The sequence below is a fragment of the Danio aesculapii genome, chromosome 5, assembly GCF_903798145.1.
Source record: "Danio aesculapii chromosome 5, fDanAes4.1, whole genome shotgun sequence".
Classification (NCBI taxonomy): Eukaryota; Metazoa; Chordata; class Actinopteri; order Cypriniformes; family Danionidae; genus Danio; species Danio aesculapii.
The window spans coordinates 37,799,244-37,814,288 of NC_079439.1; the positions used below are offsets into that span (position 1 = coordinate 37,799,244).

The 15,045-nt window shown below is 38.4% G+C and overlaps 1 protein-coding gene across 1 annotated transcript; it reads left to right on the forward strand.

Moving 5' to 3' along the window:
- Window positions 1-576: 576 nt before the first annotated feature.
- Window positions 577-14,492, forward strand: nalf2 (NALCN channel auxiliary factor 2). Its single transcript, XM_056458101.1, has 3 exons — window positions 577-1,948; window positions 2,087-2,258; window positions 13,782-14,492. The coding sequence occupies exons 1-3, from the start codon at window positions 1,223-1,225 to the stop codon at window positions 14,087-14,089; spliced, it is 1,206 nt and encodes a 401-aa protein (XP_056314076.1). The 5' UTR covers window positions 577-1,222; the 3' UTR covers window positions 14,090-14,492.
- Window positions 14,493-15,045: the final 553 nt, after the last annotated feature.

A 15,045-nucleotide genomic window follows, 5' to 3' on the forward strand; every position in this document is an offset into this window, starting at 1 on the left:
ATCCCTGGCAACAAAACCATTCAAAACCATTTGTTGTGATACCACTGTGGAAATATCCTGTAGTTTTATTTTCACAGTAGAATAAATTACATCCGTAAATCCAATGGATCATTTACCCCAGGTGATCTCTTATTTTCCTTTGCCTATAGGTGAAATTGAACTTATAAATGGCATTATTCATTTTCGGTATAGGCAACACTGTGGCGCAGTAAGTAGTGCTGTCGCCTCACAGCAAGAAGGTTGCTGGTTCAACCCTCTGCTGGGTCAGTTGGCATTTCTGTGTGGAGTTTGCATGTTCTCCCTGCGTTTGCGTCAGTTTCCGGAGCGTGTATGGGTGTTTGCCCGGGATGGGTTGCAGCTGGAAGGGCATCTGCTGTGTAAATCATGTGCTGGATAAGTTGGTGGTTCATTCCGCTGTGGTGACCCCAGATTAATAAAGGGACTAAGCCGAAAAGATAATGAATTAATGAATGAATTTTCGGTACTTACATAAACATTGGATTATTACAAATATGTAATCAAGCTATTCTAAAATAAGAGTGATTAAGATTGGATTTTTGACGTCACAAACCCCGCTTCCGATGTTTAAAGCAAATGTATTTTAAGGCATCCTTTACCTAAATATATGTAATATTGAGTAAATAAACGTTTATGTCTCATGCCCATTCTTCCCCCAATGCTGTGACGATGCTGTGCGCCGAGGAAGGCGCGCGGGGTGATTCCTCGAGGGGTGGGCTGTGGGCTACAATGCGCGCTGCTGAATGGTGAGCGCATAGTGAATGAAGCTTCAATGGAGGAGGCAAGGATGCGCGCGACAGCGCACGCGCCACACCCCCGCCTTCAATTAAAACATCTCAGGGTTCGTCTGAGTGAGAGCGAAGATGGCGATAGAGTGAAGGAGACCACGGGAAGATGACAAGCCCCCTACAGACAGACGAACACGCACGAGCTCTTCACCCCGCCGCCTCGGAGATGCCTGTGAACGAGTAAGACGCGGCTGCGTGCGATGTGTTGTCAGGGAGATGCGGGGTAGGTGATGGAGTCTCGCGGCATGTGCTTTATCATGCACTGTCTCGGTAATTCAGACGCAGGTGTTTGCAGTGCAGATTCATTTTGAGCAGCAGGTGAAAAGGATGCTTCGAGCCATCATGTAAACGCCGCGGTGGGGAATATTGCGGAGACCCGCCCGTGTGAGCTCGCGCTTTGTCTCCCCCTCTAAAATATGATCACGGGCGCCTGGCGGTGTGGAAGGAAACTTGACGCCGAGTTAGAAATCTGCCGCGTGACCGAACCCATCGACAAGCCTTGCGCGGAGTCGGAGAAGGTGCAGAGATGGCGCATGAGCCTCGCGTCGCTTCTCTTTTTCACTGCGCTGCTGTCCGATCACCTCTGGCTGTGCGCTGGAGGCAAGCTCCGCTCGAGAGACCGGACTCATCGGAGGACGTGGAGCAACGCGAGTCACGACGCCCAGACGGGCCTTCGCGATGAGGACTGCGGGGTCTTCTTGAGCAATCTGACAAAAAACGGGCCAGACTGCGTGGAGGCTGACGCGCGACGCCGCTCGCCTCTGGAGTCCGCGTGCTCTACCCTTTACCGGCAGAAGAGCGGCTCGGTGAGCTCCTCCTATTCTGTAACGGTGCCCACGGTGTCGCCACACGCGTTTTTGGAGTACTTCCGGAACTTCAGCTTGTCGTTTTGCGACGCGCTCACAATAGCGGACCTGCTGGAAAGCATGACCAGTCCGGACGGGCTCAACTGCAGCCTGACGCGCATCATTCGTGACCTGTTCAGCGGCGGACCGGAGGACGGGGACGCGTGCAGCGCTTGTGTTCATGCGTACACCCGACTCGACCAACACGCTCAGGAAAAATATGAGGAATTTGACGTCCTTACGCGCAAATACATGGCGGACGACTACTCAGTGCGCGCGCAAACACACCTGTGTCAGGTGAGAGGCTTTTTAAGCTACTACCATCATCACTTTGGGTGACATATATTGACTGAATGTGTAGATGCATATAATCAGTTCTAACAAGCAACCATCCAGAAGCTTGAGTACGACGTTCTACATATTTGTGTGTTTCAGGCTGTGTATAAAGCCTGGCTGTGTGCAGAATACTTTCCAGTTCCTCAGCGACAGTGTGTGCGGTGGCTCCCATGCCGGCACTACTGCGGCGAGGTCACTGCCAGCTGCCCCTTCATCCTACCTGACAATGACCGGTTGCTGTATGCCGGCTCGCCCAGCTTTCTATGTGCAGGTAAATGCCATACACTAAACTGACAACCCCTTTCTAAATATCAGGTTTGATTGCAGTAGATTTTTATAAGACTCTGGCCTTCACAATGCCCAAACCTGAACCCAATGAACACCTTTGGGATGAAGCAGACTGTGATCTGAGCTTGCACACCACACTGAGTGAATCAATTCTGTTTGGACCTCACTCTGTACACAGGCTGCAAAGGAGAGATTTCTGTGTTGAAATAAAACACACCAGAGTTTGAATAAAACTAGAAGCACATTATTCATAATATATTTGACCCCATTGAAATGACTGTAATTATGCATATATTTACATTACTGGATTTACATTACTAATTACTGGAATTAAGTATACATCCATACGCAGTATTAATACACATAAATTAGACACTTTCATCCATGTTCATGTTTAATGGCTGATCCCCTGTGGCAAAAAAGAGAATCACAAATAATGTTTATAATTACAGATAATGAATTGAAAGAAATTTTGCAATTCCTGTTCTGATTCATCTTAATTATATACATAAAATATAAATATAAATTATTTTGCCAAATACAAAACATCAATAATAAATGTAAAACAAAACTATTTTCAAAAAAATCATTGAAAAAACTGTCTTTGGCTAAATGTGACTAAACATCTAATGTGTCAACTGAACATCTATTAACTTCACACCAGGTATTGCTCTCACTTAACACTTTTATAACTATTTCTGATTATTGAAATAAAGGTTAAATAAAAATTAAACAAATGTTATATTAAAAGCAGAGTGAAAATGACACGCGCTGTCTTGGCACTTAATTGAATTAAAACAAGTTCTAAAATAACGAACAAATAAATAAATAAAAATAACTAGACCAAAATAACTAAACATTCATTCTCTTTTCGGCTTAGTCCCTTTATTAATCTGGGGTCGCCACAGCGAACATGCAAACTCCACACAGAAATGCCAACTGTCCCAGCCGTGGCTCGAACCAGCGACTTTCTTGCTGTGAGGCGACAGCACTACCTACTGCGCCACTGCGTCGCCCAATAACTAAACAGTAAAGATAAAACGTGAATCTGAAATATAAAATAAAAGCAGATTCTAAATATTAGTGAATACAAAATTGCACAAAATGAAAGAATAATACAGAGAGTTTTGTACACTTACTATGGCAGATACAATTGCTAGTCAATTACAATAAGCAAAAGCTTATGTACATATTTTCATTTTTATATACATCTGCTTTTAATACCATCTAGATGCATCAACTTTTTCAATATCTGTTGATATTTGGAGTAAACAGAATAATAGTTTAAGTCAGTGTCCTGGGGTTAAATGAAAGTTATGATGTATTTAATCATGGGGTGCCTCAAGAATGTCTTTTATTTCTCATGTTATTTTCTGTCTATACAAATTATATGAGAATGCAGGGTCAATATGACAATCACTATATGGCTTATGCTGTTATGGAAAGATTGTGAGAATAAAGAGCAGTTCTGAAATGACAAAAAAGTGAGTTCTGTACTGATAAAGGTGAGGACATTTTTAAATCAGTAATTATGTACATTGTTAAAGTTTTAGGAATTATGATTGCTTATAAACTGATTTTCTGATTTTATCTGTAAAAGGAAAAGCAAACGAGACTGAGAGAAAAAAAAGTCTATCAGTTAAACTAACAAACTTTTTATTGTTCTGTAAACTAATGAGTCACGGTGGCGCAGTGAGTAGCACGATTACCTTACAGCAAGAAGGTCGCTGGTTCGAGCCCTGGCTGGGTCAGTTGGCATTTCTGTGTGGAGTTTGCATGTTCTCCCTGTGTTCGAGTGGGTTTCCTCCGGGTGCTTTGGTTTCTGCCGCAGTCCAAAGCCATGCGGTACAGGTGAATTAAATAAGCTAAACTGTCCATAGTGTATGTGCGTGAATGAGAGTGTATGGGTGTCTCCCAGTGCTGGGTTGCTGCTGGAAGGGCATCCGGTGCGTAAAACATATGCTGGATAAGTTGGCGGTTCATTCCGCTGTGGTGACCCCGGATTAATAAAGGGACTAAGCCGAAAAGAAAATGAATGAATAAAATTAATGAAAATAAATGAAATAATGAGGATGGCAAGCAAATCTCAGCTGATCTAATACATTAGTTTCAGTAGAGAGTTTTGTCTATAAGTGGAGATTTACATTTTGTCATATAAATGTCAATGTGGGAGCGAAATACATTGGAAGTCGAATTTACAGTGGTGGAAAGAGTACAAAAATTTATACTAAATTACAAGTACTGTAAACTTTGCTAATTACCTAGTCGCGCGAACGAACCGTCAGAAACTAGAACAACACTGCCTAGTGCCTAAACATATTAATAAATAAATTAAATATCACACAAAGGAAGTTTTATGTCTTCTTACCATAATGTGTTTTTTCAGATTATAGACTGAAGTCTTGTAACAGGGTTTCTGCAGATATCATAATGTCAAATTTAAGACTTTTTAAGACCTCTTTAAGACCATTAAGTATTACATTTAAGACCTACTGTATATCACAATATCAAAAACACGTGAGAGAAAATGCAAAATCACAAAATTTGTGGTAAAATAAAATTATTTAAATTGAACAGTACTGAAGACAGGTTAGATGCACCATTGAACTACAGGAAAAAACAAACAAACATCTTAAGGCTGATTTATACTTCTGCCTGGCTCCGCATCATGCGCCTCCGCTGACTGTGCACGCACCTCACGAAACGGACAAGGTTTTTATACTTGACGAGTTCGTTGTTGTGATATTCTTTAAAGTGACAGGGGCCGGTCAAAAGAAACCCACTGTGAAGTCAGACGTATAAACAGAGAAGTAGGAAGTTTCTGGAATTATGTCATATCATTAATATTGTTAAAGATTGTCGGTGCAGTGGTGTAGTGGTTAGTGCGTCGACATATGCACTCCGGTGCTCACGGCTACCCGAATTTGATTCCGCCTTGCGAAAAAATAATTATAAAATATATATATATATTGTTCAAGATTTTAAAACTAATAATTTTTTATTATTTTTATTATTTATTATTATGATTATAAAGTTGGGCAACGGGGTGGCGCAGTGGGTAGCGCTCTCGCCTCACAGCAAGAAGGTCACTGGTTCGAGCCTCGGCTGTGTCAGTTGGCTTTTCTGTGTAGTCTTTGCATGTTCTCTCCACGTTCGCATGGGTTTCCTCCGGGTGCTCCGGTTTCCCCCACAGTCTAAAAACGTGCTTTAGGTGAATTGGCAAAGCTAAATTGTCCATAGTGTATGAGTGTGAATGAGTATGTATGGGTGTTTCCCTGTGATGGGTTGCAGCTGGAAGGGCATCCGCTGCATAAAACATATGCTGAAATAGTTGGTGGTTCATTCCGCTGTGGCGATCCCAGAATAATAAAGGGACTAAGCAGAAAAGAAAATTAATGAATGATTCTAAAAGTTTTATAACCATTCAAGATTTTTTAAATTTAGCTTTTTTTCATATCTCGAACAGTATTACCTATTCAATTTAAATATCAATGACAAGAAAAAATGGGTTGCTCTACAATTATATTTTTTATTATGGCAGAAATAAAAAGTTAAATTTATTTTATTTTTTTATTTAGCCCACTCAACAATTCACACATTACTGACTGGCTAGTTTCTGTCCTCTACTTATAAGCTGAAAAGGCAATAATTGTCCAATAATCCTGTCCATTATCACCAATAAAGCCTAGAAATTGGGCATCAGTATACTGTAAACCGATATGTTCAAATATTCTTTTTTCAGAATATTTTCAGTTATCCAGTTATCAAAGACCTAATTCCAGTTTATCATGGGGTTACAATGTAGCCTGCTTACCTAATGTTTTTGTTCATAATATTTATATTATTTGCTAAATAAAAACCACCTTATGTGCAACTCTGAATCTGCATCTCATTTCGGAGGCTACTGCTGTCCACCGGAGGTTGCATTTCAGTCACGGATGCACACTTTGAGAGCCTTCCTGACTGAATGAATGCTGAAATATGCTGTTTACCACCAAGGCAACCCAGGGTACTGTAATATAATTGGTTTAAGTGGCATTGGGTGGGTTAAATGACCAAAACAAAGACAGACGTTCCAGCACATAACGCACATTTTCAAAGCAGAATATCTGATTTTAGTATTGTTTTTCAGATAAGCAAGAATGTTCACTCAGCATGTTTCTTAAATATCTGCAAACATATTATGGTGTTTTATGCGGTAGAAGAGTCAAAAACTTTCACAGCACCTTTAAAATACTTCTAAGGTCAATTTTAATAGCCCCCTTAAAAAGTTCTTTTCGGACTTCCTGTTAGGTGAGCTATGGAGTAGGACGTGGTCATTAGGAAGTCCTGCAGAATTTGCTAATTTTTCTGAAGTAATGCACATTTTACTTAATATCGAATGCCTGCAGATAATTGTGCCTTACAGAGTTCATTTTAAACTAATCCTGTACAACGGAGATGAAAACTAAAGGCAATAAAGGGGCTAACGCGCAGCCATCGCAACAGCGGCCTGTAACAGCTAACGCATCTTCGGGTAAACGTGAAATGGCCGCGGGGGTCAACGGACTGAGCTCGATACGGCTTCAGGTGACATTCAGACTCTTAAAACTGAAATAATTTCATAACTACGCTGGGATCTGGCAGAAATATTTCGCTCCGAACTATGGTCTGTGCTAGGCGATGACTTATCAACCATCAAAAGAGAACTTCAAGCCGTGAAGGTGGAATTCTCTAACATGAATATCGATGCAAACTGAAATGTTGACACTGAAAAGTACGGTGAAGGATATGGAACATTCTCTTTCCACATGTTCGGATGATATCACTGTGCTACATGAAAAGGTTGACTCTCTTTCTGCTACTGTGATAAAACTAGAAGAAAAGTGTGAAGATTTGGAAGCCAGATCTCGTCGGAATAACATAAGGATTATTGATGTTCCGGAAGACCAACTGTCTACTACTGTGGCTGTCTTCAAGCTGATTAAGTACGCACTCAACATGGAGAAGGACATTCTAATTGACAGATCGCATCGCACATTGCAGCCAAAACCCAGACCTGGGCAGCGACCACGAGTTATTGTGGCAGGGCTGCATTATTATTCAGACTGTGTTGAAGTATTAACACCCGCACGTGAGATGAAACAGGTCAGTGTTGGTGACATAAAATTATCTATCTTTCCAGATCTCACTGCCAAAACAGCACATTCCCAATCATTCTTTAATGATGTCCGCTAGCAACTTCGCTCTATTCTTGGAGTGAAATTTGGATTTCTTCATCCAGCAAGACTACGCGTCACTTATAACGGGGTGGAGAAACAGTTTAGCTCGCGGGAATTAGCTAGAGAATATGTCAATGCCATCAAGCCTCTACAGAGCAGATGAACTGCTTTTTGAGTGACTAGGTTTGACTTTGTCATCGGAGTGAACTAATGCTTTATTTCAGCGATATGTCTTACTAGGCACCGGACTTGATAATTTGAAATTTAATTCAATTCACCTTTATTTCTATAGCGCTTTTACAATGTAGATTGTGTCAAAGCAGCTTCACATAGAAGATCATAGTATTGTAAGAATAGGTTTTAACAACCACAGCGGTTCGAACTGTTGTTCTGCCGAATGACTAAAAAGTTATCAGTATTGATGGTAAAAAACTGTACATTCTATTCAAACCATTCTTCTGCAATCTTATACTAAAAACGGACATAAGAGCAGTATTAGTAGATATAAATGTGTGAGAGCGTTGATATTATGTGGTTGTATTGTATTGTAATATGGAACTATTAAATGTTGATGTTAAATCAAAAGTAATTCACAAATACTTGAAAATGAAATGATTTAATGACAATAATTCTCTATGGTTACAACTGAATTAGTTACAAAATAACTGTATAAAATGACAACATATGAAATGACAAAACATATGATATAAATTGTACCCAGCTTAAATGTAAAATTAAAGTTACCAGAGGTAGAAGGAGAGACACAGGGGGAGGGAGAGAGAGACAAAGAGAGCAGGCCCAGAAGTTAGCCTGATTGCAGTAGAGTCAGAGAAGATAGACTCTAGAGGAGGAGAGGAGCAGAGGAGGAAAGCAGACCAGGAAATGACAGGCCAGGAAAAGAGCCAGAGCAGCGTTTTACCACCTATTTTGTATCTTTCTTGACCATGTGACTAAAGCCCAAATGCTGAGACATTTAAACTGGCCAATCAACATGTGACAACATCGTAAAACCCCCACACACCAGGTCCTGATCTTATCAGTATCTGCCTTCGGAGTCAGTATGGACCTTCTTGAGTCAAAAAGACATGTTTTGTCATATAAACAAAAGCATATGATAAATTAGCCTCTTACAGTATGAGGTTTGGTTTGAATAATTTCTGATACTGTTATAGTGTTTTGCATATGTACATAACTCTAAATTTGGTGAATTAAGAAGTAAAATCAGGTTAATTTTCCATGTTTTTTTTCTTATTATAATTTTTAATCCTATTATAATTGTTGCTGAATTTATGTGCAATTTCATTATCAATAATTTGAAGTGCATTCTGCAGGTCATAAGACGGTGTTCGATAGTTCCTAATTGTGAGTAGTAACTGTACAATTTGGCTCCAGTTGGAGTCAGCGCACGAGTTCGCATCTATTGGGGATGTGGATATTGGATATCTGTTTTTTTTTTTTTTCTTGGAATATCAAAGGGATGGGTAACCCCATCAAAAGGTCAAAAATATTTTCACATTTGAAAAGACTAAATGCCGATGTTGTTTTCCTACAGGAGACTCACTTGAGAAATCAAGATCATCCAAAGCTTAAATGTCTCTTGATTGGTGAAACTTTTCATTCTAATTTCAATTCAAAAGCTATAGGTGTTGCAATATTAATATATAAAAGGGTTCAGTTTTCTGCTGTTAAAATAATCGCTGACAAAAATGGAAGATATTTGATTGTGGTGGGCACAATATGTCAAACCACTGTGCTTCTTGTTAATATATACGCACCCAATTTTGATGATCCGGGCTTTATTAATAAGTTATTTGGAATCCTTCCTTCATTAAATACTCATTTGCTTATCTTTGCTGGTGATCTCAATTGTGTGATTGACCCAGTTTTGGACTGATCCAGCTCTCGAATAGGGACCCAATCTATTTCCAGATCAATAATAGAGTTTATGAATAGAAATGGTTACGTTGACCCTTGGAGGTTTTACAGCCCTTTTTTTTCACAAGTCCATCAAACATATTCCCGTATCGATAATTTTTTTATAGACAGCTCCTTAATTCCTAAAGTAAAATCTGTTCAGTACCACCCCATTGTTCTTTCTGATCATGCCCCACTTACTGTTGATTTGCAGTTGTCTGCAATTCCACGATATTCATCACCATGGAGATTAAATTCTCTCCTTTTGTCGGACTAAAATTGATTTTAATTAATATAAATAATATTTAATTTAATGATAATTAATTGATTTTATTTCAATCTCTATTGATGATTTTATGGATATCAATCAAGATGGTGGGGTCTCTTACTCTTTATTGTGGGAAACGCTTAAATCTTACCTACGTGACCAGATTATTTATTGTTCTGCACACTTAAATTGACTTTGTACAGCAAAAATACCTCAGCTTACTTCTGACATATTTAATATTGATCAACAGTTGGCCAGCTTTCCCTCACAAGTTCAGATTAAACAACATCTTGACCTGCAGGCTGACTTGGATCTTATTTTGACGAATGATGCAGAGCGGCTTTTATTGCAGTCTCGTAGTAACTATTATGAACATGGTGATAAAGCTAGTCGTCTCTTAGCACACCATTTAAGATGTCAGGTAGCTAATCGATCGATTCCACAAATTAAGGATTCAGTTGGTAATTTGGTATCTGAACCTGATGAAATTAAAGCCATTTTCAAAGCTCCATCTGACTCACGGGCTATCATTTATTTTCTACAAAGTTTAAATGTCACCACAATTGATTCAGCAGATGCCACAATTCTTGATGCCCCCCCAGACATTAATGAAATAAATCTGGCAATTAAAACTATGCGCTGCAATAAAGCCCCGGAGCTGGACGGCTTTCCAGTAGAATATTTTAAAGAAATTTCAGAATAAACTAACTTCCCCTACTTTTATCAGTGTACATAGAATCCCTAGAGCATGGTTACTTACCAGAGACACTCACACAAGCATCTATAATTCTCCTTTTAAAAAATGATAAAAATCCTAAATTATGTAGTTCATATCGGCCTCTCTCTTTGCAAAATGTAGATGCCAAAATATTGGCCAAAGTCTTAGCCTCTCGTCTTGAAAACCTACTTCCAAAATTTATATCAGAGGAACAAACAGGCTTTATCAAAGGGAGACAATTATTTTTTAACATTCGTACACTCTTAAATGTAATTTATTCCAAACATTCTTTAAATATACCTTAAGTTGTGATTTCATGTGACGCTGAAAATGCATTTGATCCCGTTGAGTGGGGTTTATGTTTGCAGTCCATAAAAAATTCGGGACTGGGGACAATTTTATGAAGTGGATACAACATTTATATAATTCCCCTCAAGCAAGTGTGCATACCAATAATATTAGATCCAGCTATTTCCAATTGGGATGGGGCACACGTCAAGGGTGCCCACTTTCCCCTTTACTGTTTGCCTTGGTCATAGAGCCACTATCAACAGCTCTTAGGTCTTCCCCTTTGCTGCATGGTCTGGTGCGTTCACGTGTTGAAGTTTAATAATCTTAATTTACAAATAAGCTTTTATTATATATTTCTAATCCAATTCCTAGCTTTCCAATTATTTTATCAATTTTTTATCAATTTGGCTCTTTTTTCGGTTATAAAATAAATTTTCATAAAACTGAATGTTAACGCATTGGCCATGAATCTGTTACAATCAGATATTCCAGTTAAGTTCAGTTCATCAGGATTCAGATATCTTGGCATTAATATAACTAGATCATTTTCTCCTTTACTAGCTGCAAATTTTCTCCCCTTGTTGGAGCAATCCATGTCTGATTTTCAAAGATGGCGCAGTTTACCCTTATCATTGATTGGTCGTATTAATGTTGTGAAAATGAACGTTTGGCCCAAATTTCTTTTTGTATTTCAGCGTGCTCCTTTGTATTCACCTAAACATTTCTTTAAATCCCTTGATCAAATTATTAGTAATTTTTTGTGGAGGGTCAAATCTCCTAGAATTCGGAAATCATTGCTGCAGGGATGTCAACTGAGTGTTGGGTTATTGTTACCAAATTTCATGTTTTATTATTTGGTCAGTAAATATTCATAAAATAACATTCTGCAGATTGGAAGCCAACTCATATGCATCTACTTTGCTGCTGGCATTCCTTACTTCTCCCTTATCTTTCAATTTATCCTACTTATCCCTAACACATAATCCAGTAGTTGTTGCTTCAGTTCGGATCTGGTGCAAATTTAGAAGACACTTTAGTTTTTCCTCCGCTTCAACATTAATGCCCATACTGGGAAATCATGTTTCCACCATCCCTTACGGATCCTGTATTTAAGCAATGGAATGCGAAAGGTTTAAAAAATTTTCAGGACCTGTAAAGAGATGGCCTGTTTTGTAACTATGCACAACTTACCTCTGAAATTGAGTTGTCAGAATCCCATTTTTTAGATTCTTTCGGGCTAGACATTGCTCTGCTACTTTATTCTCAGGTTATTCATCTCTGCCTATAAGCTACAGGTTTGGGAAGAGTTACTGCAACTAAATCCTCAACACAAATCACAAATTTCTAAATCTATGGGTGCATTTTAAGCTTGGATGATTGTTCTTTTACTAAAATTCAAAAATCTGGGGAAAATGAATTGAGACTATGTTTTGAGGAAGAATGGTGGCTTGGTGCGCTGCAGAGAATACTGTAAGTTCCAGTCCAATTCAATTTTTTGGTATTTATCTTCAGGAAATCACTGAAGGCAATGATACTTTCTAGTTCTATTTGTGCTCACCTTAGCCTGATACAATTTAAAGTATTTCATAGAATCCATTTCTCAAAAAGCAGTCTATCTGAAAATTCTCCCAATATTGATGAAAGATGTGACAGATGTCATGCACCAAGGTAAATGGGCCCTCATGGGCCCTCATGTGCGTTATGGGCCCTCTGTTACAAAATTTTTGGATTAATTATTTTACAATTATCTCTAAGGTGTTGCAGGTAAATATAGACCCATCCCCTGATATTGCCATTTTTGGGGTTTCAAAGATTTGGTCCCAGTTCAATTCTAAACAACTTGATATTTTGACCTTTACCTCACTATTAGCCAGGCGTCGTATTCTACTTCACTGGAAATCAAATAAGCCTCTAACTGCATCCTAATGGCTTGTAGATCCCATGCAATTTCTAAAGTTGGAAAAGATTAGATGCTCTGGGAAAATTAATTTCTTTAAAAGGTGGCAATGTTTTATAAGTTACTTTAACTCTCTTAAGGTCTTTCCTTCTATTTCATAGATGCACTCTCCTTCCTTTTTAATTGATTTATTTCATAGTAATTTAATTTTTGTTTGTTTTTAACTATTACTATTTTATACTGTTTAATTGTAAATATTTACCTTCAACATTGACAATGTATCTGAACATTTGATTGTGGTTGTTGAATGTCTACATTCAGTTAGTTGTAATTTTCTGTACTCTTTTATTACTCTTGTTTCCATTTTTCTTTTCCCCTTTTATTATTATTATCATAATTTTTTTTCTTTTTTCTTTTTATTTTTTCTTCTCTTTTGTAAAAAAAATAGCAACTTTTACTCTTGTTTCCATTTTTCTTTTCCCCTTTTAATATTAGTATCATTATTATTTTTAGTTTTTTTTCCTTTTTTATTTTAATTTTTTTTTTCTTTTGGACTGATATAGTGTTTGTTTTTTCACAAAAAAACATTTGAACATAAAAAGTTTAATATAATAAACCACTGTTGTCCAATGGCTTGCCTAATTAACCTAGTTAAGCACTTAACTATTGCACTTTAAGCTGAGTACTAGTATATTACAAAATAACTAGTAATCTAATATGTACTTTCATTATTTTAAAGACAAAAGTCATTAGTCATTAAAAATGAGGAACTAAAAGATTCAGTTTAAAATGTGTTGAAAAAAAAATCATTAAACAGCACGTGGGAAATAATCTGCAATAGAATGACAATTTCGCATAAGGGCTAATCATTTTGTTTTCAACTGTGTATGTGATTGTGCCAAATGGATGTTGTGTATTGTCTGTAAACCAGTTTTAGCCAAGGCTGAACTGTGAAGTATTACTAATAAAACAAAAAATAGGCTGATTCATGAAGTTGACGTGACAAACATGACAAAACGAATGACTTGAAAGAAATGTTCAGACTGATTGGTGCAGTGATTGATTGAGATTTCTAGAGAAGAGCCAAGCTTATGCAAGGAAATCATTGAGAAATGTTTGCTTTTGATTCACTGAAATGAATCAACACACGAAAACCATTTGCTCTGTGTACAATGATGTCTCTTCTTCTAACCCAGAGTTTGTCCGTTTGTCATCAGGGCTTCAAGAGGAGTATTTGAGCAGTCAGGGTCCAGACTGCTGTGACGTCAGATGGAGTGGATGTGACTCTGCTGTAGGCGCTGCATGTGCCCTGACGCACCTCCCGGGCTCCTTTTCTTTCCACAGGAGGTTATCGTCGGGGGCCATGTCATGTACAAATCGTCTTCATGGCAGTAAATTGAAACTGTGTGTGCTTGTTCTCTTCTTACTACACACATTCATCTCCATAACAACACTGCAGCATTGCAGCACTGGCTCCTTGGAGGCAATAGTACCTCTAGAAGAAGTTCCCATGAGGGAGGAATAAGAGACTGGAACATCTCCCTCTTTACTGGAAGGCGCACATGCTGTGAAAGTGTGTTTGTCTGCCGTGCATGAGACGAACCTTACCGAATGCCTGGAAAACACAGGAAGTCTCGCCACCGCTGAAGCGTCTGTGCCTGTCTTTTTGAGGACTGGAACATCTGGCTTGGTCTGAGCGTGCATGTATTCGTGCGTTTGTTTGAGCGAGTGAATGTTTTAAACACGTTTTTTCAGTGTTTCGTTTGTTTTATCGGGACTACCTGGCTGCACATGTTTAAAAAAAGACGGTTCATGAATGATAATTTGTTTTGTTTCGTTTTAGACTGCATTCTTGAAAACTAAAATGAATGCGTGAACAATGGATGAATGATATTGTTACATTTCTCCTCGAATAAATCCAACACTATTGGAGAAGTTTTTCATATTTAAGATTCTCTTCTTTTAGGTTGGTTTCTACTGGCAAGTTCTTTTATACTTTAAACAGTGCTATTTTGTAAAATCATACAAAAAGTGCTTCAGGGATAGTTAAAGAGCCCCTATTATGCATTTAAAAAGGTCAGATTTTGGTTTTAGTTGGATGATATGCATGCAAGGGCAAAAAACACTTTCATTGTCTAATAATATGCATTTATTTTTACCTGATTATCCCAACGACTCCCATATGATTTGTTCAGCGATTCATTTGTTCCCAAACCCCTACTTAGCACCATGCTAATCTCTGCTGATTGGTCCGATGACCCATTCTGTTGCGATTGGTTGACTGCGTTCAACGCAAGACAGAGAGAAATGGCCAGCACGGCTTATCAACAATTTTGAAATAGTCAGAGTGCAGAGTGTATGTGTGAGCCCAATTCAGGAGTGCATTAAAGCAAGGCAGTTTAACACCAGCATATTGCTCTATTCTTAACCTATTCTTTAAATTAAAAACAGTGACACACATTCAGTATTAATCCACACAGT

What these genes read in the sequence shown, in the direction of transcription:
- nalf2 (XM_056458101.1), top strand. Translation starts at nt 1,223, where the DNA reads ATGATCACGGGCGCCTGGCGGTGTGGAAGGAAACTTGACGCCGAGTTA. An exon ending in CGCAAACACACCTGTGTCAG is followed by an intron (nt 1,949 to 2,086) that starts GTGAGAGGCTTT and finishes TGTGTGTTTCAG; the next exon opens with GCTGTGTATAAAGCCTGGCT. An exon ending in GCCCAGCTTTCTATGTGCAG is followed by an intron (nt 2,259 to 13,781) that starts GTAAATGCCATA and finishes GTTTGTCATCAG; the next exon opens with GGCTTCAAGAGGAGTATTTG.